The sequence below is a fragment of the Grammomys surdaster genome, unplaced genomic scaffold, assembly GCF_004785775.1.
Source record: "Grammomys surdaster isolate TR1022 unplaced genomic scaffold, NIH_TR_1.0 126113, whole genome shotgun sequence".
Classification (NCBI taxonomy): domain Eukaryota; kingdom Metazoa; phylum Chordata; class Mammalia; order Rodentia; family Muridae; genus Grammomys; species Grammomys surdaster.
In genome coordinates, this window is record NW_021620921.1 from 5,398,884 (window position 1) to 5,421,033 (window position 22,150).

The 22,150-nt window shown below is 36.5% G+C and overlaps 1 protein-coding gene across 1 annotated transcript in view; it reads left to right on the forward strand.

The window, feature by feature from the left end:
• The window catches only part of Phip (pleckstrin homology domain interacting protein), a 106,338-nt gene extending 99,690 nt beyond the window's left edge, over window positions 1-6,648 (forward strand). Inside the window, exon 39 of the mRNA XM_028756184.1 lies at window positions 1,127-6,648. Coding sequence (XP_028612017.1) covers window positions 1,127-1,764 — 638 coding nt within the window. The 3' untranslated portion in view covers window positions 1,765-6,648. The remainder of the gene's footprint in view (window positions 1-1,126) is intronic.
• The last annotated feature ends 15,502 nt before the right edge of the window (window positions 6,649-22,150 follow it).

Genomic DNA, 22,150 nt, shown 5'->3' on the forward strand with positions numbered 1-22,150 from the left:
CTCTTCATTTTTACATACTTTATCTGTAGTGCTGACTTAGTGTTTATCCATTATCCGTAGTGCTGGCTTAGTGTTCTTAAATTCCGTTTATGTTTTTATCCTTGAAAGTTTTGATTTCTCTTTCCATTATTAGATTTATTACCCATTATTATCCAGATTGACATTCTTGGGCTTTTAGAACTTTAAATATCATTCTGGGTCCTCTAGCTTTAAACATATCAGTTGAATTATTACTTATAGTTTGCAGGTAACAGGTAAGGAGTGTCAAAGCCATGGCAGTTTTTATGAGAGTAACTGATGTAAATTACTGCAGCAGACAATACTCATAATTATATTGGGTAAGGGATTAAGAAGGAAGATTCTTTGTATGTTCAGAAAACATGGAGATTTCTTTTAGGCTGCAGACTCTCTTCTTTTATATAGAAGTTATTGTCACATTCATAGATGAAAGAAAAGCTAGAATTTGTCCATTCTTTACTTTCTGAATCTTCTCACTCATCAAATTACTGAAAGCAAGAGATAAAAATTAATGTGCTTGTTTATTGAGATGACCAGATTAAAACGTCTCATAAACTTAGTATGATAAGAATATTTTTCTATGACTTAACTCCTTAAAACCAAAACACCATGTATTTAGTGATTTAAACAGTAAAGTACTTTGATGTAATGAACTGCAAATGGATACAATCATTTCATGTGATCTAAGCAAACCTACTAACACTAGAATGTGTAATAAGGGTGGTAGATAATGGAATTTCTACTTTCTACTGTCAGTGACAACATTAACATAGGTCTTCTATTTGTACGTACGTCTCTTTCTGTCTTCATTGAGAATCTTTTCCTAGGGGCCAAAAAGATAGGTAAGCAGCCATGTTAGACTAGGAAAGAACTCTCTCGTTATCATCCAAGGGAACACATAATAAATAAATAAAGTAAGTAAGTAAGTCTAGGTAATCACAGAAATTTATCAATTTTGTTCTCATTTTAGTAGTTTGTTATTACAATTAATTACTATTATTGTTATATCATTACATAGAAGTATGCTAGCCCCCTTATCAACTAGTTGGAGGACTAAACAACAACAAATAGCCCATTATATATTAAGTGTACTGTTTTTCTTTTTCAGGAGATTGTAAGAACAATGTTCTTATACCAGGAACCATTCAAGTAAATGGCCATGGAGGGCAACCATCAAAACTTGTGAAGAGAGGACCTGGGAGGAAGCCTAAGGTAGAAGTTAACACCAGCAGTGGTGAAGTTACACACAAGAAAAGAGGTAGAAAGCCCAAGAAACTGCAGTGTGCAAAGCAAGAAATCTCTGAGCAAAATAACATGCATCCCATCAGGGGTGATGTGGTACCTTCTTCAACGTGCAACTTTCTTTCTGAAACTAATGTTGTTAAGGAGGATTTGTTACAGAAAAAGAGTCGTGGAGGCAGAAAACCCAAGAGGAAGGTGAAAATTGAAAACCTAGATTCAGAACTCATAGTCCCTACAAATGTTAAAGTGTTAAGGAGAAGTAACCGGAAAAAACCAGATGATCCTATAGATGAGGAAGAAGAGTTTGAAGAACTCAAAGGCTCTGAACCTCACATGAGAACTAGAAACCAGGGTCGAAGGACAGCTTTCTATAATGAGGATGACTCAGAAGAAGAACAGAGACAGCTGTTGTTCGAGGACACCTCTTTGACGTTTGGAACTTCTAGTAGAGGACGAGTCCGAAAGTTGACTGAAAAAGCAAAGGCTAATTTAATTGGTTGGTAACTTGAAGCAAAATATTGTATTTTAAAAACCTATAGAGCAGGTACAGTTAAGGAGTAAGTAGAACCAAGGTTTCTGCTTCCTTGCTGCTATGATGGATTAGGAAATGTGACAATTTGACTTGGGAAGAAGGAGGAAAACAAACATTTAGAAGATAATTTACATCTTTCAATGAAAAAAATCTATATACATATATATTTCAAACATTTGCTATTTATTGCCCTTAGGTAGGTTATTTGTTTCCACATTCATTTCATTCACTGTTTGAAATTGAAGACCTGTTAAAAATTCTGGTTTATTTATGGAAGAGACAGCTCTGCTACACTATTAAGAAACATAGTATTCCTAGAGATAAAGAATGTTTCCTGTTAAATTGAGTTATTTTTGACCAAGTGAGGTACATTTTTACTGATAGCAGAAGTCATGCCCTAGGAAGAGAGGTGTTACCAAGAGTAGCAGTACATTAAGAATGGCTTCCTCTAAAGATAACTTTCCAGTTCCCACCACTTGTTACCCTGAAAAATATTGTGAGTTGTAGGTGTTCATCTACAGAACATCTAGAGGAAGCTTTTGTTTTACTCCATTTCTGCCAAACTTAGGAGAAAATGTATTAATGCAAAGGAATCATATCCACATTGGAAAACATTTGACTGTCTAATTTTTCAGACCTTGATTCTTATATCAGTCACTCTATCTCTGTTTATTGTGCCAAAGACTGAGGATCAGTGCAGTGGAAAGCCTGTTTTTGACTGTCAGGACAGCATACACTTTTCAATACTGGAAAAGCTATATATTCTAAAGAGCAAGTTATTACAAAATTATGCTGAGTTGTATCTTTTTTTTGGTACTAATAGTAGGAAAATAATGCACTGGTGGGTCCTTTGACAGAGATATCTTAGAGAAAATGTTTAAGTGGTTAAAGGATTCAAGGACAATACAGGAAAAATGTATGGAATTTGATGTTTACTTGATCTGGATTAATGTCATTTTTAAACTTCAGACATATCCAGTAGGCTAAAATGACTTACAAAGAACCATGTCTGTGTGCGTGTGTATATTGATAAATGGGTGTGATTGAATATATATATATATATATATATATATATATATATATACACACACACAAACGCATTCTTAAGTACTATTACCCAGGTATAAATTCTTTTTTCAGGATTTTTTAGATAGTAGTAGAATAAAAATAATTTTAAAATGTCATACTTTATAGTTTAATTTTAAGGAAAAGATTGGTTATTTTCAATTATTAAAAGTTAAAAATAGGCCAAATCACTTTTTATGCAATCATGTTTTATACAGTGGTCTCATTGCACATTGTGTTTTTTCTGCACTTTTTACGGTATCCTTATCAAGCTGGTATCTCAATATACACTCTAAAGAGAAACTCTCATTTAATGATTGTGCCTTGTATTCTATTATTTTTTGCATCATTAGTAAAATTAAGTTGTCTATTGTAAATGATAACTATATGACTTAGGAGAATGTATTACTATATGTACTGCTATGGAAAAAGGAAAGCAGTTATTTATTTGTTTATGGTACATTAGTTATTTTATATCTTGAAAACCAACATAAATGCCATTTCTATTGTTTAAAATTACTTTTTTTTTAAGCTTTAAGAATGTAGTATTTTCTGAGGACTGATATGGTGCAAAAATGTAACCAAATCTTTCAGATACTACATTTTTAAAAAGAAAGGATGGGGAAAATATATATCAGCATGACCCTGATGTAGAGAATAAAGTCTTTAATTGAACCTTGGCAAAATATGTAATTAGATTATAATTGTTTCCTTGTTTCCAATAAGGATAAATGTTAACTGTCATTTAACTGTCTTGAAGAAGAATGAAAAGTGATGCATTTGGGCTTTTTAGATCATTTGTAATGAAATTTGTACAGAAACCCTCCAGTGAAACGAAGTGAACCATTTTCCAGACCTTGACTGGATTGCTGTGATTTTACAGTTAAAAAATAATTTCAAATTTTTTAGGTTTTTTTGTACATTTATTTTTTTCTAACAAATATATTGAACTATATAATTAAAATTAAGTAGTTAACGCTTCATAATGCAGAAATGGATGATGTGTTATATAGAAAAATGAGTCAATTTCACCATTACTGAAAAATGATAGTGTGTACATTGGAAATTTAAGTCATTAAAGTAATTAGTTGCTTTTGAAGGGAATCTATTTGAGAAATGTAATTTCCTGATGTTATCTGCATTGTATTAGAAAATTAGACTAAAATCCATTTTTATAAATAAATGTAGTTATAAGGTGTGTTCAGTATAAGGAAGTACGCACAGTCTTAGTGTGGAGGACCTCTAGAATGGTGCACAGAGAGTTCCAGCCTCTGAGCAGTAGTTTCCATCTTTCTTATAACAAAGAAATATAACATTTCTGTTTTAAAGACACTGTGTATTCATGACTGTATTTGGACATTTTTAGACACTGGTTTCTTAGTAAAGCAAAATGATTTGGATTGCATTATTTGTAATTGAAAACTTAAGATATATTAATACCAGATATAGATTTTGTATTTTTATAATTTAGCTTCTGTACATCGCAGAAGATAAATTATGAACTTTAAATCATCATGTTTTGGTTTGGCTTTACTGCTTGGAAGAGTCTCTTCTTTGAGACAGTAACATCTTATATGTACTGTTTATAGACCAGAAGGAATTGTTAGTGCTCGTCTTAGGTAAGCAGTAAGAAAAATCTCAAGTGTACTGAAACTTTCAGAAAGGAAATTTATTATGTACATGGAATGGAACATAGACACCAGTTTTCAGGCTGAGTTCAGTGGTCCATGCCTGTAATCTCAGCATTTAGGAGGAAGAAATGGGAACATCAAGAGTTCAAAATTACCTTTAGCTGCAAACCATGTTCAAGACTAGGGCTAAAGCAGCAGCAATACCAAAAAACCTCAGTTTATATTTCTAATATTCAACCATATTGTTATGCTATCCTGAGTTCACAATGCCCAAGTGTAATAGAAGTTTCAGTGTTGTCACAGGGGTAGTTTAAAGACTCAGTCAAATTGCAATCTACCAGCCTTTGGAAGTAGAAATGTAGCATCTTAAAGTCTCACCCCTCACTGTCTTCTCTAGAGCAGTCTTTGTCTTCTGCATAGAAGTATAAACTGATAATTAAGGGCCTTATTTCCATTGTTGTTTTTCCTTTGTTTCACAACAGCTGAAGGTTAGTGGGTTACTAACAGAATTGTCTAATTAGATAGCTGTGGAACATTTGTCAGGTGGTTAGGCCACATCGGAGAGACAAGATTGACTGGATGCAGTTTCACTTGGAAATTAATTACGTAAGACAGTGAACAGCAAACACCACATAATCATTAACAGAACTGTCTCGTAGCTGTATTGTAGTCGACTAATCAGAACCTTCAAAGGTTTATTGAAATAAAGTTTAACCCTGCATGATGTTAGCAGTATTTACACAATTAGTTTCAGTTGACAGTGCTTTATTTTGACATTCCATTTTGTATCATTATATCTATCTATAAGTATCTCTGAAGTTAAAAGTACGTGGTTTTAAGCTTTCTATCTAAAAAAAACAAACAAACTGATTTTTAACATTTTGTTCACCTGAAGCTTATTTTTCAGTAGGTTGAAAAAGACCAAGATACTTGAGTTACTAAAGGGCTGTTATCGGTGTTCATCATATTCAGGAGGTATAGTATTTTAAAAGTGAATAGGGCGGAGATTACTTTTATTTAGAATGCATTACTCCCATATTATCCAGAAGATATTGCTAACAGTAGTAGCTTGATTAGGCAGTAAGTTGTCTTAAGTTAAAAATTGAGAAAAGTACACCTTTTGTTTCCATCCAAAAAAAAAAAAAAAAGATTTTCTAGGTGACTTCAACTAAAATTAATGCATTTACTAAGAAACTATTTTGTTTTTAATTATACTTATCAAAATGGTCCAAATGAAAAGACACTTTGAACTATGTACAGTACTTCAAGAAGAGGTCAAATTGAGTCAGAAGACTGTAAGTACCACTCTGAGCACTCTGGAGATGAACCCACACACAGTACAGTGAGTAGATTATCTGAGCTATACATATATTTTTTAGTTTCAATAGCTATGTTTTGAAATACTTTTTAAATGCAGATAAAAATATCAGGAAATTAACCTTATATGGCACAAACCAAATACATAGTAGTATATGGATGAGTTTCTACATTTAAAGAACTAAGAAGATAGGTTCAGGATTGATTGTATTATAGTACATGCACTTACAAGACAGATACACACACATGCTGATTACTTTCAAGGATGTGCGTGTTGATTTATCACAATAAATTGAAAAATAAGATACAATGTTACATTTTCAGATCATATTGAAGTGGCAAGAAGAGACAGGTCTTAAAAAGTTATTAAGAAAACTACTAAATCCCACCATGGGATATTTAGACGTCTAAACATAGCTCAATTTTTAAAAAGCAACTGACCTAAAGGGTTAATGTTGTAACTGACACATTTCAAATTAAAATTATGTTTATTTTGTACAGAAAGCAATGTTAAACACAAGCAGATATGTTGTATGTAATAAGTGACAGAGTTTTAAAAATTATTTAGCTTTATTGATGTTCTTGTTTTATTTCTTCTAGACCTGGAGTATCATGTCATAAACGGCAGTCTTGCACCACGGTAGCAGGCCCTTTCTTTTTGTACATATTGATTGGACCTTTCTTTACTGTTAACGTGGATACTTTCTATGTTAGTTTTGATGCATAATTCTTGGAATCCTTTTATACAAACTAGAATGTATGTGTAAGAATTCCTGTCCCTGCAATGTAGTACCTATAAACTTATTTTTAAATAAATAGAAAACTTGTTTTTCTAAGCCATTTTGTAGAGCCTCCTGATTTCTTTGCTTTCCTGTTTGTTTTGATTAGTTTTGGACAGTATAAAGCACTTGGAACACACTCAGCAGGCAGCTTACCAAAGCAGTTGTGATACAGAAGCCATTATGTTAAGTCTAGTTTGTTAGAGGTTCCATTTTTTTGTCTGTTTGTGAAATGTTAAAATCATTATCAAAGATTTCAAAGCACCTAATGTAATTCCAGAGTGACTAAAGGTTAAAAAATAAAGATGCCTTTGTCTTTCTATGTGTCTACTTAGAACAGATTTATTGGCCTATATGTAAGTTATTGCATTGGTGGTGTTATGATAGTTTTATGAGACTACATGTCGAGAAGCATTTTGCATAAACATTTACTTAAAGCTAAAGCTTTGCTAAGGCATTTATAAAGATCTGTAAGAATGCTGTTTTATATCTTGCCATGGTGGTGCATGTTTTAATCCCAAATGATGAAGAGTTCAAAGCCAGTCTTGATTTTATGAGACTCTGTTTCAAAACAGCAACAATTAAAACAACCAACAACAAAGAAAAAAACTTTTTTACTATTTTCCTACAGATCTGTTTTGGTTGACATTTATATTTATGAACTCTAAGAATCTCCAATTTTCAAATGAAGAATACTAGAACCATGTAAGACTTTAAAGTTTAAACCTGATGGTAATTCATGTTACTACTAATCATTCTCCATAAAAGTTGCATTTATCAAAGCCAGCCTGGTCTACAGAGTGAGTTCCAGGACAGCCAGGACTACACAGAGAAACCCTGTCTCAAAAAACCAAAAAAAAAAAAAAAAAAGAAGTTGCATTTAAATTATTTTGTGAAAATAAATTTCTGAGTTGAAACAAGAAATGATTTTCAGGCACATTTTCTAACATACACCTAATATTTAAAAAAAAAAAAACAGCCAAGAAAAATTAGTTCCAAACTATCACTTTGAACTGATTTTTCTTGTTATAGCATCCAATTTATGGTTTGGGCCTCCCCAGTATTTAAGGATAGGAGATTAAAAGCCAGAGCTCGACTCCTGGCCAAGCTTAAATACAGGGCCTTGCAGTTCTGGACTTCACATTTATCAGATGTTGGCTACTGTTTGAGGAAGAGAGTTGTAGGGAGACTCCATTAATATTTTTTGGGCCAGTTAGACATGCTAAACATGATGAAATGGAAGTCCTGGTCTTCAAATTGGACAAATGGGAGTTTGGCTTTGCAGAAAGGTAAGGACTGAGTAACCTGGCAAGGCTGTTTCATGTTGGATCTTTACTGTCAAAAGATTTGATTCAATCTTCAAAGTCTAATCCATCAAAACGGCGTATCTCAGTCTCGTCTAATTCTTGACCTTTGTATTTGGCTCTTAAATTTACCATTTGATGTACAGCACTAAGTAAGCTGTCTTCTCATAGCCAAATTACAGTAGGTGACCTTTGCTGAATCTTGAAAGTTTCAATGTGCTGGTAAAATATATTACAATAACAATGCTGTAAATTGTTGTTTACTGTTGATTAAAAAACAGAAAATATGTCATTTTCCAAGTTCAAATCTCAAAGATAGTCTTAATGTCAAACATAGTCAAGTTTTAATTTTTTTAAATTTAGGGATCTAGCCTTGTGAGGAAGCAAAATTAGTCACCTGGAAGAACCTGCAGAATTCCAAGAGTATCAGAGTATTTTAATTCACCCACCTACCATCCCTACCATGAACATGCCACCTACATTGCTGGCACTAGAGAAAGCCTTATGGATTTAGTTCTCAGAGAATTGTGTTTTGACCTAACTAATGACTTTGGTTTTTTCCTTCTTGGAATGTCCTCATGGCTGTATTGCTGCTCCAACCACGATTCATTCAAAAGTAGATCCATTTAGCAGATCCTGGCATGAAGGACAAGTTACGAGAAAAACAAAATTAAAAAATACCCCAGTGAATACTTTGAAAAGCTCCTTTGTGTTTTAAAGTCTAGAATGTCATGTGCATGATAGGGCTGAATATATTTGTTCAGAGAAGACCCTAAGTTATCACCTCTTGTAAGTGTAGTTTCCACGTAAGCAGGAAGTGGTGGCAGAAGGCAGAGTAGAGTAGTTAATTACCTTCATAATCATTGAGGTAATGATAAACCAGAACCCGTGTACAAACTGAAGAGTTGGGGTTTGGTAATTTTATTTAGGCCCCAAAAATGTCAAAGAAATTTCAGTTAAGTTACAGTTTATCATTTAATAGACTAATGAAAAAAAAACTTAATGACCTTATATCACAAAGGATGCAATCTCTATAAAGAGTTGAGAAACGCCACCCAGCAGCTGTAACCTGCAGCAAGTGCTCAGAAGGTAAGATTGCTGGACTAAGATGGCTTTGTAGAACATTACCACCACTTGGTCATCTTTCCTCCTGAAAGGGAAACCTTTCAGACTGTTGGACAAAGTTGCAACCTTAAACATGTAGCACTGGTTAATCTAGGACTGTTAGCTGAAACCTTACCTGTCATGAGAAGCTCTGCTCAGCTGAAACCTTATACCAAATTGAGCACATCTCGTCACTTTCTGCTCACCTTGTGATAGTAAGACACTCTCGTAAATGACTGCCAGGTTACCCAGTGCTGTGTAGTAAAGGCTCTGAGGTCACTAATTGGCTTTTACATATGACCCTGGTAGTCAATCCCTGTGACAATCATTGTCACTTAATAAAAACATTTGCAAAATTCAGAATTCAGATAGATTTCTGTTATTAATATTTGGGAACCAAACATTCATTAAATTCCCATAGTAGTGGAAAGTAGCTTTTTTTTTTTTTTTTTTTTTACTAAAATGAAGTAATGATAATTATTTCACCAAAAGACAAAAGTATAATTAATAACAAATGTTAAATAAAAACAGCAAAATTTGCAGCAAATGATTTAATCATATTGACTAAATAAACAGATTTGTTCAATTCTCTAGCCAATCTTTTCCAGGTTTTTTTGTTCGTTTGTTTTTGATTTTTTTTTTTTGTTCAGTTAGATGTGTATTTTCTGTCCTAGCTTTTCTCCAGTGCCAAACCCATTGAGATATATTGGGCACTAGTCTGCATTTTATGAGCCTCATTTAGTTTTCACAACTTCAAGAGATCAGTACAATTATTTCATGTTGTGTTAGAGAAAACGTGGGTCAAGTAACTTACACTCCTCTACCAAAGGAATTGGCTGGTAGTGATTCTACTTGTGTATCACCCTCTAGAGTCTTGAGGCAGTTCTGATGTTGGGATGTGCCATGGTTGTTTTCTAATCTACAATTTAACAAAACTTCATGAATCTGGCGTGAGTTAAATTTATGGGTTAATCTGTGATCTTTAAAATGTAAACGCAAGTACCGGGCTGGAGAGATGCTCAGCAGTTAAGAGCACTGACTGCTCTTCCAGAGGTCATGAGTTCAAATCCCACCAACCACATGGTGGCTCACAACCATCCATAATGAGATCTGATGCCCTCTTATGGGTATCTGAAGAAAGCTACAGTGTACTTACATATAACAAATAAATAAACAAACCTTTGGGCCGGAACAAGCAGGCCTGGAGCAAGAGGGAGAAGGAAAGGGGAAAACAAAAATAAACAACAAAAAAACACAGATACCAAGTTGTAATGAAATGTTCAAAGGTTTTAATAAAGGATAACAAAGAAATGAAGAACCTAAGAAAGACTATGAGATCCATTAGTGTGACTACAAAGTCAGCCCCCAAAGAAGAGGAAAGGTTGGAAAGGGTTTTATCTGCCTGTGAAACCTGAGGAAGGTTTGGTAATGCTTCTGGGCCGACTCTTGAGAGGAGTTTCTTGTCTCTTAGATGTACACCTATTTAATACCCTCAGGTATTGCTTAGTCCAGGCATACCCTAGAGGCCATGTGCCCCTCCTTACATGGGACTCACAGCGGGTCTCAGGATGCAGCTGCTGGACTCTGGTCTAATGAGCTCCCTGCAGATGGAGCTCTGCTGGGCACAACATGCTTTCCCATCTTAACAAGTCCGGGCTTTACTGGGGCCTGAGGGCCTGCTCTTGCTTCGTACAGGATTGCCATCTTTTCAACTTCTGTCTTTGAATCTCTGCCAATTTCAGATGTTTATAATTCAATAGATTGCAGGCTGGTATACAAGCTCCATGTGATATGAATAAAACTTTTTACACTTGATAATTTGTTAACAGTTCTGTCTGTAATATCTAGGTTATAACCTAAAATTTTAACTGCTTTTATTTAAATCGGCACCTTAAAATTGTTATTTTATAATCTTAGTGATAGAATCACCTGAGAAGGAAATGGACCATTTACTGGAAACTTTACAAGCACTCCTGTATTTCTATGCCGTGTTCTATTCTTTTGGAATGTTGTAGTGAATTACTTGTCTACATGAATGACATCATCAACTAATGAACAGTAGAAATGGAATTATAGGCAAAAGAGCTTCACTGAAGTCAGTACAGAAATGTCAGATCCTTTGTGGGAGGGAATAGATCTTTGCAGTATTGTTCCTCAGAGAGGTATGGCTACCATAGCAAAACATTTTTTAAAACAGAAGATTAAATAAGGTATTTAACATGCTGGATGGTGTAATACCAAAACTCATATAATGACTAATCTCCAAAGCTAAAATTCATGTTCAGACAAAATTTTCTTTTGGTTAGACTTTGTATAATTCTTATTTTTAATTTAACATTTTAATAAAAGTACAGTTTTATCATTTCTTCTTTCCTTTCCTGTCTCCAACCCTTCATTTGTCTCCTCCCTCCAGGCCTTCCCCTGTCTACCCCATCAAAAAATTAGCTTCTTTTTCTTTATTATCATTACATAAATGCATAGACGCATATACAAGTATAACCTGAATCCATTTTCACTTGTGAGTGTATGGTTTCAGGGCTGACCACTTTGTATTGAATAACCAGTTAGGCTGGTCCCTACATCTCCCCCTCCCTCTCCCATGCCTCTTCCTCTTTCCACCTCTCCCTCATTCCCTTCAACTTCTCCTCCCCCTTTCCACTCTCTGCCTCTACCTGTCAGACTTTTGTCTAGGAACACTATGACTTGATGAAATTTTTTCTTCTACCTTAGTATGTCTGCTGATAGCTGTCATTTTTCAGGTCTTACTTTGGCAACCCTTTTTAGAAGACACAGTTTCACAATAGACGTTCTAGTCTTTTGACTGTTACAGTCTCTGAGACTCACTGGCTCTCATTGTTCCCTGACCTTAGGTGCAGTTGTATTGAAGATTCAGCCTTGGGAGCTGGGCTCCCCATGATCTTTTTCTGCATTAAGTCCAGTTGTGGTTTTCTGTAATAGTTTCCATTTGCTGCAAAAAGAAGCTACTTTGATAAGGGATGAGAGCTACACTTACCTGTGGGCCTAAGTGTAAATTTCAGAATGTAGTTAGGAATTGTGCTGGTTTAATAATAGTGGTCGTAATGGATTTCAAATATCAGGCATGATTTCACTCCTGTTGAATGGGCCTTAAGTCCAATTAGATAGCTGTTGGATAGCTGTTATAATAAAACACTAACCAAAATCAACTTGGAGGAGGAAAGAATTTATTTGGCTTATAGGTTAGAGTCCATCATTGAGAAAAGTCAAGGCAGGAGATTGAAGGTAGGAAATGAATGAGGCTGTGGAGGAATCCTGCTGAGCAGTTCCCTTGCCATAACTAACTCAGGCTGCCCTCTTAAACAATCCAGACTACCAGCCTAGGATAGCAGTGCCCACAGTGGGCTTGGCTGGACCCTTCCATATCAATCCTTAAACAAGAAAATGCATCTCCCAAAACAATGCCCACTGATCAATTTGATGGAAGGAATCCCTCAATTGAAGTTTCATCTTCCCAGGTGACTTGACTTTGTCAAGTTGATAAAAAACCAACCAGTGCACTTGCCTTAAGAAAAAAGTTTTAGTAAGAAGCATTCTTTCTAGAATATTTTTCATGTCGAATTGGCCTTCTAATTACCTCCAAAGACAAATACCAGAAAGCTTTCATGTTTTCTCAAGAGTCTAATTTTCAGATGTTTGATCATCTCAGGTTTTTCCTCTCCTTTAAACAGATAACTCAGCTGGTTGTTCACTTACTTCTAGAGCAGTGGTTCTCAATCTTCCTAATGCTACAACACTTTAATACACTTCCTTAATGTTGTGACCCCAGCCAACCATGAAATTATTTCTGTTGTTACTTCATAAATGTAGTTTTACAACTGTCATGAATCATATGTATTTTTGTATGTATTTTTGGAGATAGAGTTTTTCTGGTATTCTTTTATGTACTGATCATGGCCATAGCTCTTCTCTTCCTTCCCCAATCCCCTGGCATGACCCTGATACATACAGCACATGAGATGCATCACATATGATCTATGTTCTCAGGAGAACCTTTCCTCTTGTTTCTGTCAGCTAATACTAAAGATTTACTAGATCAATGGCTGTCTTCTCAAGCCTGATCTGACTTAAAGAGAGAAGTTGAGTTGCATCCAGTGTCATGGTCTCCTGTGTTCACTGTCACTTCCATCCTTGATTTGATTCCCATATTAATGGGCCTGCTGCTATCATTTCATAAGAAAATATGCATATGTGAGAACTATTAGCTATTCTTAACACACTCACTTGGTGATTTAAGACAAAATTCTAATGAAAAAATTCGAGAAAAATGTTATGTCAACGGGTTGAATAAATTCATCCTTGGCATGAAATATTCTCCACCCATCCCCCTTCCTTCTCCCTCTTGCTCCAGCCCTGCTTGCGCCTGCCTGCTTTTAAATACACTGTAGCTGTCTTCAGACTCATAAGAAGAGGGCATCAGATCTCATTATGGATGGTTGTGAGCCACCATGTGGCTGCTGGGATTTGAACTCATGACCTCCAGAAGAGCACTCAGTGCTCTTAACTCACCAGCCCGGCAAGAAATATTCTTAAACTGGGATGTCTTATTCTAAGAACAACTGCAAATTTCATGGGCATGATACCATGTCTGCTTAAGCATTTTAATGTTCTTGTTTCACAAGAAGCTTGTTTCCTTAGTCTTGAAGGAACTACATATGATTGTATAGACTACATGACTTTCTTAGAAATGACAACTCTAACCTTTGCCGTATTAACATAGATATTATTTTTAAAGTTTTTATTATGTCTTAGTTCTGACTGTTTTAGGGGGAAGATGCTGCCAACTGATCTAGAACCTCAAGCAGGCTAGCCTCAAGCAAGCCACACACCCCTGACTACTGGAAAAGCTTTGGTGAATGTAGGTATGAACAAGTCAGAGCATTCACTATTACACACAGGAAGAACAAGACTAGACCATATTTTGCCTTTAGATTCTTATCCAGTGTGCGTGTACCCTTTTAAAAATGTATTTTGAGTTAAGTTATAAAAGGCATCTTACTTGTATGTATTGGGTGTAAAATAAGGATTAGGAAAACTAGATTTTTTTTTGGTTATTTGTAAGGTTTAACAGGCTTCTTGGAGCTAAAAAGATAGCTCAATTGTTAAAAGTAGGCCCTGCTCTTGCAGAGGATCAGAGTTGGGTTCTCAGTGTTCACATCAGATGGCTCAAAACCACCTGTAGCTCTGGTTCTGGAGTGATCTGTCTCACTGTTCTCTTGAGAGCAGCTACATACCTGTGCACATATTCACACAGAGACATATGCACATAATTTAAAAACAATGAAAACAAATCTTTAAAAGGATCACTAGTCTGTCCTGTCATTAGGGCATATATGTTATTTCTACATAATTGCTCTAGGCTAGGTATTGAAAAGTACAGGCAGGTTTTTATTTTAAAAGGGGATAGTCATTGTTGGTGCTACTTAGGAGCCTGAGGAGAGAGGGTGGCTTGAACCCAGGTGTTCACGGTCAGCCTGGGCAGCAGTGAGAAGTTGCTTTAAACCCTCAGTGTCTGTAGTAATGGCATCTGTCAGGACAGTAATCCCTTTCTTTGCTTTGTTAGCTTTATATATCTGGGTATTTAGATTCCTCATATATAATCTTAATGTAAGTTTTCATGTAATAGTGCAGTCAATGGATTTAAACCCATCAGCATCTCTTGAGAGTGAAAGCAGTCTAAGTAATTTCTGTATAAGAAAGCTATTGACCACAGACAAGATAGCCTCATAGTAGCTAAAATGTCTATGCAAATCTCTTTAAAGCTTTGAAAAAAGACATCTGTGACAATTTAATTATGGCATTTATTTGTTTATTTGAATTTTGTTATTCTATGAGAAAATTGCAGGAAACAATTGGGTAACAACATCCATTCTAAATATTTGCTCTGGGTTTGGCAGAAAAAAGAGAACCTATTTGCTGAGGAGTATAGAAATGCAACTGCATGGTATTAATAACTTAAATGCCTTCCTTTCTATTCTTTAGGAAGTACCATGGTAAGGTTTTAAAATTACATAATCTATTTACCCAAATCAGCCATGAAAACCCTCTGTTATAAAACTTTAACTTCTCATTGGCAAAAATAACAGATGTCTGGCCTTGGCTACGGTATTGTAGACTCAGTTATGTCTTGTACCATGTGCAAACTTTGGGGCTGTTCACCCTGACTCCAAGTGACTCCCTAACCCCAAGTGACTCCAAAAAGAGCATCCATTCGAACAGGAACTATGGACTGATCTTGAAGCAGGGTAGTGGAAAGGGAAAGGAACTCAGAATTTTACTTTTATTTTACTAAAGAAAAAAGTTTTGCTAACATATCATGTTTTATTAATTCATTTCAAAGCAGTTTAGCATTTGTCATTTCTAAATAAGTGATACTGCTTTCAAATATAATTTAACAAGTATATTAAGTCCCATGTTTCTGAGGATTTAACAATTATTAAGCTTGTACATGGTTTCTAGTCTTAACATCCACTTGTCTATGAGTGTTTAAAAACAAGAACCAATAGTCTTTTAAGCAGGAAACCAAAACCTTAGCATTGAAAATATTGCCTGACTTCCATCCAGATTTCTTAAAAGTGGTAAGTCCTGTAACAGTAACTGTTGTCGTTCAAAAAGTTTATTACTCCCATCTGCTACCATTTCTGTTCTTTCCAGAGTGAGAAGTGACTTAGGCCCTGTGGATGCTGCTGACATTTTGCTTCCTTTGGCAGGGATGCTGTGGTTATGTGAAGGCGACCATTGCCCAGCTCTCAGAGCTAGCCATGGATACTCTCATCACCGAACAGGATGCGAGTTTTCTCCTGTTAAGAGTCAAGTGAAGTACCTAATCATGTAGATAAAACACTTGGATGTAGATTCAGTTCTTTATTTCTTAAATGTTAAAGGAATATTTAAATGACTGCTTTGTTTAATAAGAGGAATAACACTTTGGAATTTTGTGACTTCTTAAATTTATCCAAAATGAAACAAATACAGTCATCCTTCAAATATATGCTGACCTTGTGGTTTACACAAAAATTCTTGTTAAAAATTTCAGCTTCATTGGGGGCTGGAGAGATGGCTCCGTGGCACCAACTGCTCTTCCATAGGTCCTTGTTGTGGATTGCTGTCTGTTCTTTCTGTCCTGTACCCGTGACTGTGCTCAGATGAGGTCAGGTAAAATTTTAAATAGTCAGATAAGGCTAGAGCCTGTGATTAGGCAGTAGAAAAGAAGGCAGAGGTGAAAGGTTTTTTTGGGGGGTGGAGAGGAGAGAGAGGGAGTGGGGGGGCCAAGATGGTACCTGAAGGAGAGGATGATGAGCCAGAACCACATGGTCCTAGGAGCCATAAGTGGGGATTTCATAGTTAGACAATTGAGTAATGTTGGGCACATTTGTCCAATCTAGGTGTGCAGCTTGTGTCTGTATCAATTGAGTTTTGAGTTCTTTGTGTGGACATTTTGGGGTTAAAGATTTACTGTGATAAATCTGGCTGGTAAATTAGAAGCCTCTGGAGTTTTCATTTTACAAGGTTATGGGGATTTGTGCAAGTGGCAGCCTCCTTTCTGCTAGCTAGCCGCACGAGCAGTTGGCCTGGGAAGATCTGGAAAGGGCTTGTGCAGCCGGCTGAGGGGATCATGGGGGTAGGTGAGACCATTGGTGCTTTGCTGGTCATAGTGTGGATTGGGTTTTTGTTTTGTTTTTTTCATAATTACACTCTACAAGTCCTGAGTTCAATTCCCAGCAACTACATAGTGACTCACAAATCCCTATACTGAGCTCTGATGCCCTCTTCTGGCATGCATGTGTACATGCAGATAGAGCACTCATACACATAAAGTAAATAAATGTATCTTTTTTAATAAATCAGCTGCATATTAAAGTTGGCGATTACAAATCATATGAATCTATCACTGAATGTCATTTTAGGAATGGGCACAATGGAGATGAATAAAACTTTTGTAGATACTGAGGTAAGGACAGTATTTGATATGTTAAAATTTTTTTTTTTTGGCTGACATTCAACTCTGAATTAATTATACTACATTCTCTGTTCCATTTGAAATGTAATACCTTGAACTTTACATGATTAATTTAGCATAAACTTAAAAATGCCTTTGAAAGTTTTTTCCCCATGGGCTAGATATGATTTATTTGAATCACTGTACTAATTATTAAGATGGAATTGCAATATCCATATGTATGGATATATACAATAGATATATATGATTTATTTAGTAGAAGGAAAAAGTATAACTGTGTGTATGTGCTACACAATCATTTTTACTATCAAGCACAAATATGATTTTCTAAGTAAGCTTTGGAATGAAACTAATTCTTATGGAAACAGACTCAATTAAACTATGTTTATTAAACATAAGTTAACTAACTTTATTAGATGCTCTTTTTCAGTGGTTGCGTGAAGATTTTAAAAACATCCTTTTCTTCTGGACAGAAGTTTATGGCTTGTGCTTGTGAGCACAAGTGTGTATTGTCAGTGGCAACAGGAGATACAGGGGAAAGAGACAAACTTACTGCTGATGCAATAGGCTTGTAACAGACATTGTGTGAGAGTAGTGCACACAATGAAATGTATGCGTTCATATAACTGTAGACATCTTTCTTCCAGACCAGGGCCTCATGTGTGCTAGGCAGGCACTCTAGCACTGAACTGTACTCCCTGCTTAGATATTCTTGTGAGAAAGATGAGCTTTGGAGAAATAACATGCTCATTAAAGATAATATGCAGACACAGCACAATCAGACAGACACTGGGAATCAACACTGTGTAAACCTGCATTCAGGTATTCTGTCATTGCTGGACCCTGTTTGAAAGTAAAGTATAATGTCTGTTAGATATTTCTTTCTATTAACCAGACACTGAAAAATTATCCAGCACAAGGAATTGACAGTCAGAGAGAAGGACAGATTAAAAAGTAATTAGGTTGTAATTTATGTGATCAGTATAAAATGTATGTATATGAAATGCTGGAACTATTTCCCTATTTCCTGTCCAAAATTGTGAAAGAGAAAGGGGATAGGTAAAGAACCTTATTTCTAAAGGACACTTCTATTTTGAAAGATAGACATCCCACACCCCCATCTGCTACACTAGATGGGAAGCAACATACCAGTTGTAAGATTTCCTTAATTTTTTTTATCATTAGTTTATTTCAGGATTAGTCCATATCAACACATTCCCTTGCCTTCTCAGTTTTCATATCATACAATATAAAACTTCCCCTTTGCTTCCCTAGTTCCTACCAATTATACTAAGCATATGAAACCCTAACAAATTTAATATCCGTTGTAAGGATCCATGATTCGCCAAAGAATAATACCCTGGACTCACATAGTGTGCAAAAGCAAAGAGCATTTTATTCTACAGAAGTCCAGCATACTGGGGTCTACCATGTTCTGAGATGGATGCTCCAGAGTGAACTCACATGCCCAATTTAAAGCACATTAGGGGAATTCCAGGGAGGGGTAGGTGACCTTTATCTTAATCTGTTGGATCTATCTCTAGACATTCCAGAACCGTTGCTGGGGCGTGGGAGGTGGGGGTGGAGGTGGAGCAGGAAACTGTTGCTGAGAAAGTCTGAAAACTATTGCTGAAGAAGTCTGGAAACTGCTACTGACCCATTGTCCTTGCCTCAGACCAGGAGGTGGGACAGTGTCTGAAGCCTGAACTTGCCTAGTCTCCTGAACTGCCTATTTGAAGCCTGTCATGGAGTCAGCCTGTCTCACCAACTATGATATCCAATAATATACAGACTTGCTTACTCCTCCCCCAGCTTGGATTAGTTCATATTTAAAATTTCATTGTGATGCAAAATTTGTGGTATACAAGTGATGTATTTATTTAGGAGCATTTTGGTGTATGTAGGTGCAAAACATAACATCAAACAGAGCCACTCTCCATGGAGAGAATCCAAACCACCTGGCTGCCTTCCACGGTGCAGGACAGATTGTTGGGTTTTATTGTATTGTGCAGGGGTGGAGAGAGAGGTAGCAGGATGTTCAGAAGTTGAAACAGCCAGGTGGTTAGTGTGGGAACTTCTTTCAGCAGAGGAGGTGCTGATGTGCTGTCAGGAGTATTCAGCTGGTCTCTAAGGGCTTCTGAGAAGTGCTTTAGGTTTTTGTTCCCTTACAAAACCCAGCTAGAGTGGAAGCCGAGTCCTTGCCATCAGCACAACAACTTTGGTGCCTGATTTAGAGACCTAACTTTTCAGCCTTTTATTGATGACAAAGGATGACAGTATTTCACTTGAGCTGCTTCCTGCTGAGTAGACATATTGGAAAAGGGAGGGCTTGGAATGCTGGTCCAAAGTAGGGACGGAAGCTGGCAGCCGAGGATATAAGACACCTGAGGGAACACTGTCAGGAGCATCTGGTTCACTCAGTAATTCTGTTATGAAAAAATCCGAAGAGATGGGGCACTCTTTACCATGAGGGAAATGGGAGGGCAGAGGAAAGGGATGAGCTGAAGACACAGCACTGACAGTCCCGATTGCAGTCAGCTCCCCAGGGTTGGATTCTGTATCCCAGCTCAGGGTTGTTCTTAATTCTTTATTCTACCTAGGCAGACTGGTTTAGGCTACACTTACTTATAAGTAGAAAAATATCTAAGTTATTACTATTTTTAATGAGTGCTCTGTCTGTATGTATACCTGCATGCCAGAAGAGGGCATCAGATCCCTATATGTGGTTGCTGAATTGAACTCAGGACCTCTGGAGCCCGTGTTCATAACTAGTGAGCCATCTCACTAGCCCCGGTTATTTTAAATTAAATAACTTAGTTGGGTTTTTTTCCTAGCACAAATAAAGAACCATTCACTTCCCATCAAAACTGTATTGTAGGAAATGTATTAATTCTGTCCTGACCTCATGCTTTATATTTCTGGATCCTTAGTATCAAATTATTGCCAACCCCGCCCCCTAAAAACAAAAACAAAACAAAAACCAATGACAACAAAACCCAACAAAACAAAACTGACTGGAATGGGATTTCTATATTTCAGAGGATGCAGAAAATTTTATAAAGTCTTCAGGGACTATGTCTTGAATCAAATATTACTTTCCAGCTCTTATTTATTTAAATTCAGCTAAACTGTCATATAAGAATAGGCAGACTCCTAATTTTATAAGTTATTTACTATAAATAAACCTTATTTAATAGAATTTTCTTTTAAAAAGCTTAAAATATAGTGTATAAGTATATTGTTTCAAATATACTTAATACTTTTGTCTTTTAAATCTGAAATCTGTTGTAATGCTCTGCTTTTTGTACAGTTTTTTAGAAGGGTCTCATGAGAGAATTCTGTCAGGGATAGGGTCAGAAGAGGTTTTTTCTGGCAGGCTTTAGAGTAACTCCCTTAAGTAACTCATTATGAGACCCGTGTACATGTTGTCTGCCTTGTTTAGCAGTTTCTTTCAAGTTTGAAATATTCCATCCTGCAGGTTTTTTGTTTTGTTTTTTGAGATGAGTCTCTCTCTAGTTCTGGCTGTCCTGCAGCTCTATGGATAAGGCTGGCCTTGAACTCACAGAGATCTGCTTGCCTCTGTCTCACAAGTGCTTAAAGTTATGCAATACCATGCCCAGCTTAAATTTTCTTTTGTTTTGCTGTTTGTTTCTTATGTTTATGGGTGTTTTGCTCACATACATGTCTGTGTATCATGTACATGCATTGCCCATGGAAACCAGAAGAGGGCAGAAGATCACATGGAACTGGAATTACAGAAGGTTGTCAAACACTGCATGGGTGCTGGGAATTGAACAACATCTTTGGAAGAGCAGTAATGCTGGTAACCTCCAAGCTATCTCTACAGGCCTGCAGGTAAGTGCTTTAAGATAGAAGGCAAACAACTAAAAATAGTTTCAGAAAGGAAGTCTCTGAAACTGACTAGATTTACTGGGCCCCTCCCTCCCAAATAAATCAAGTTTGAAACAGACTCTTGAGGCCAGACCAGCAGCCTGGAAGCCGCAGAAACCATAGAGTTGCCTGTGTTTAGACCAATTGAGGTACCTGGAAATGACACTCTCCAACCTGTTGTGATGTCTGTGGAGTATGCTATGTTCCCAGCTTTTGTGATCTGTCATTCATGCTTTGGTGGGCTTTGGTGATGTAGCTGTCTTTGAGTCATTTCTACTCCTTTACCCCTCACCCATATTCCTGTAAGAAACCTTTATAAAATTCATTGACTTACCAGTTGTACTTTGGTGACTTATATGACACTGGCTCTCCACCTGGGGTGAAAAAGTGTATGTGTTGTGTCTCACCAGGAAAAGTCTTGTTGCAGAGCAGTCAGAAGTTAACTTGCTATCAGCTGAAAAACAACATTAGAACTTTATCGCTTTAGTCTTCATCTGTAACTGCAGCATGCCTATGACAAAATTGGAGGCAGGAAGCTCTTGACCAGCTTGTCTGAGGTGTACAGCAGAAATAAGGGAGGCATGGATGGAAAGTGAAACTGACTTTGCAGAGTTGTCCAGTGACTCCCACATTAGTGCTGTGGCATTTACTCACACACACTAAATAGTCTTTAAAATCTGCTTTCTCACCTTGTCTGTCCATAGATATTTCATGGTTTCAACATGTATTATAAAGTCAGAAAACCAGTAAGATATGCATACATACATACATACATACATACATACATACATACTCTGTGTGTGTGTGTGTGTGTGTGTGGTCATTCCATGGTTAAGAAGAGTATACTTACATAAAAAGTATTTGGTTATTCCTGTTACATTGGTATCATTGTGGTACCAGTGCATTTATCTTCCAGGCAGGTTGCTATTGTAGCTTCCAAGGATTGTAGCTTGGTGAGAGGGATGATTACTTGTAGCTTTCAGGGTTTGTAGCTAGGTGAGAGGGATGATTACTTGTAGCTTCCAGGGTTTGTAGCTAGGTGAGAGGGATGGTTACTTTTGTCCTCTGGTAATGTGTGTAGCCCTTTAGTCATATGGGGTGATGCTTCTTCTTGAGCATCAGTTCAATTTCTCTATGCTTAATGACATCAGTGGTGTCTTCAGTAACAGAGCCTTACAATCAGATTGTGGAGAATAGCTAATAGCCTTGGAAGAGGCCTGTTTGGGAGAGAGAGAGAGAGAGAGAGAGAGAGAGAGAGAGAGAGAGAGAGA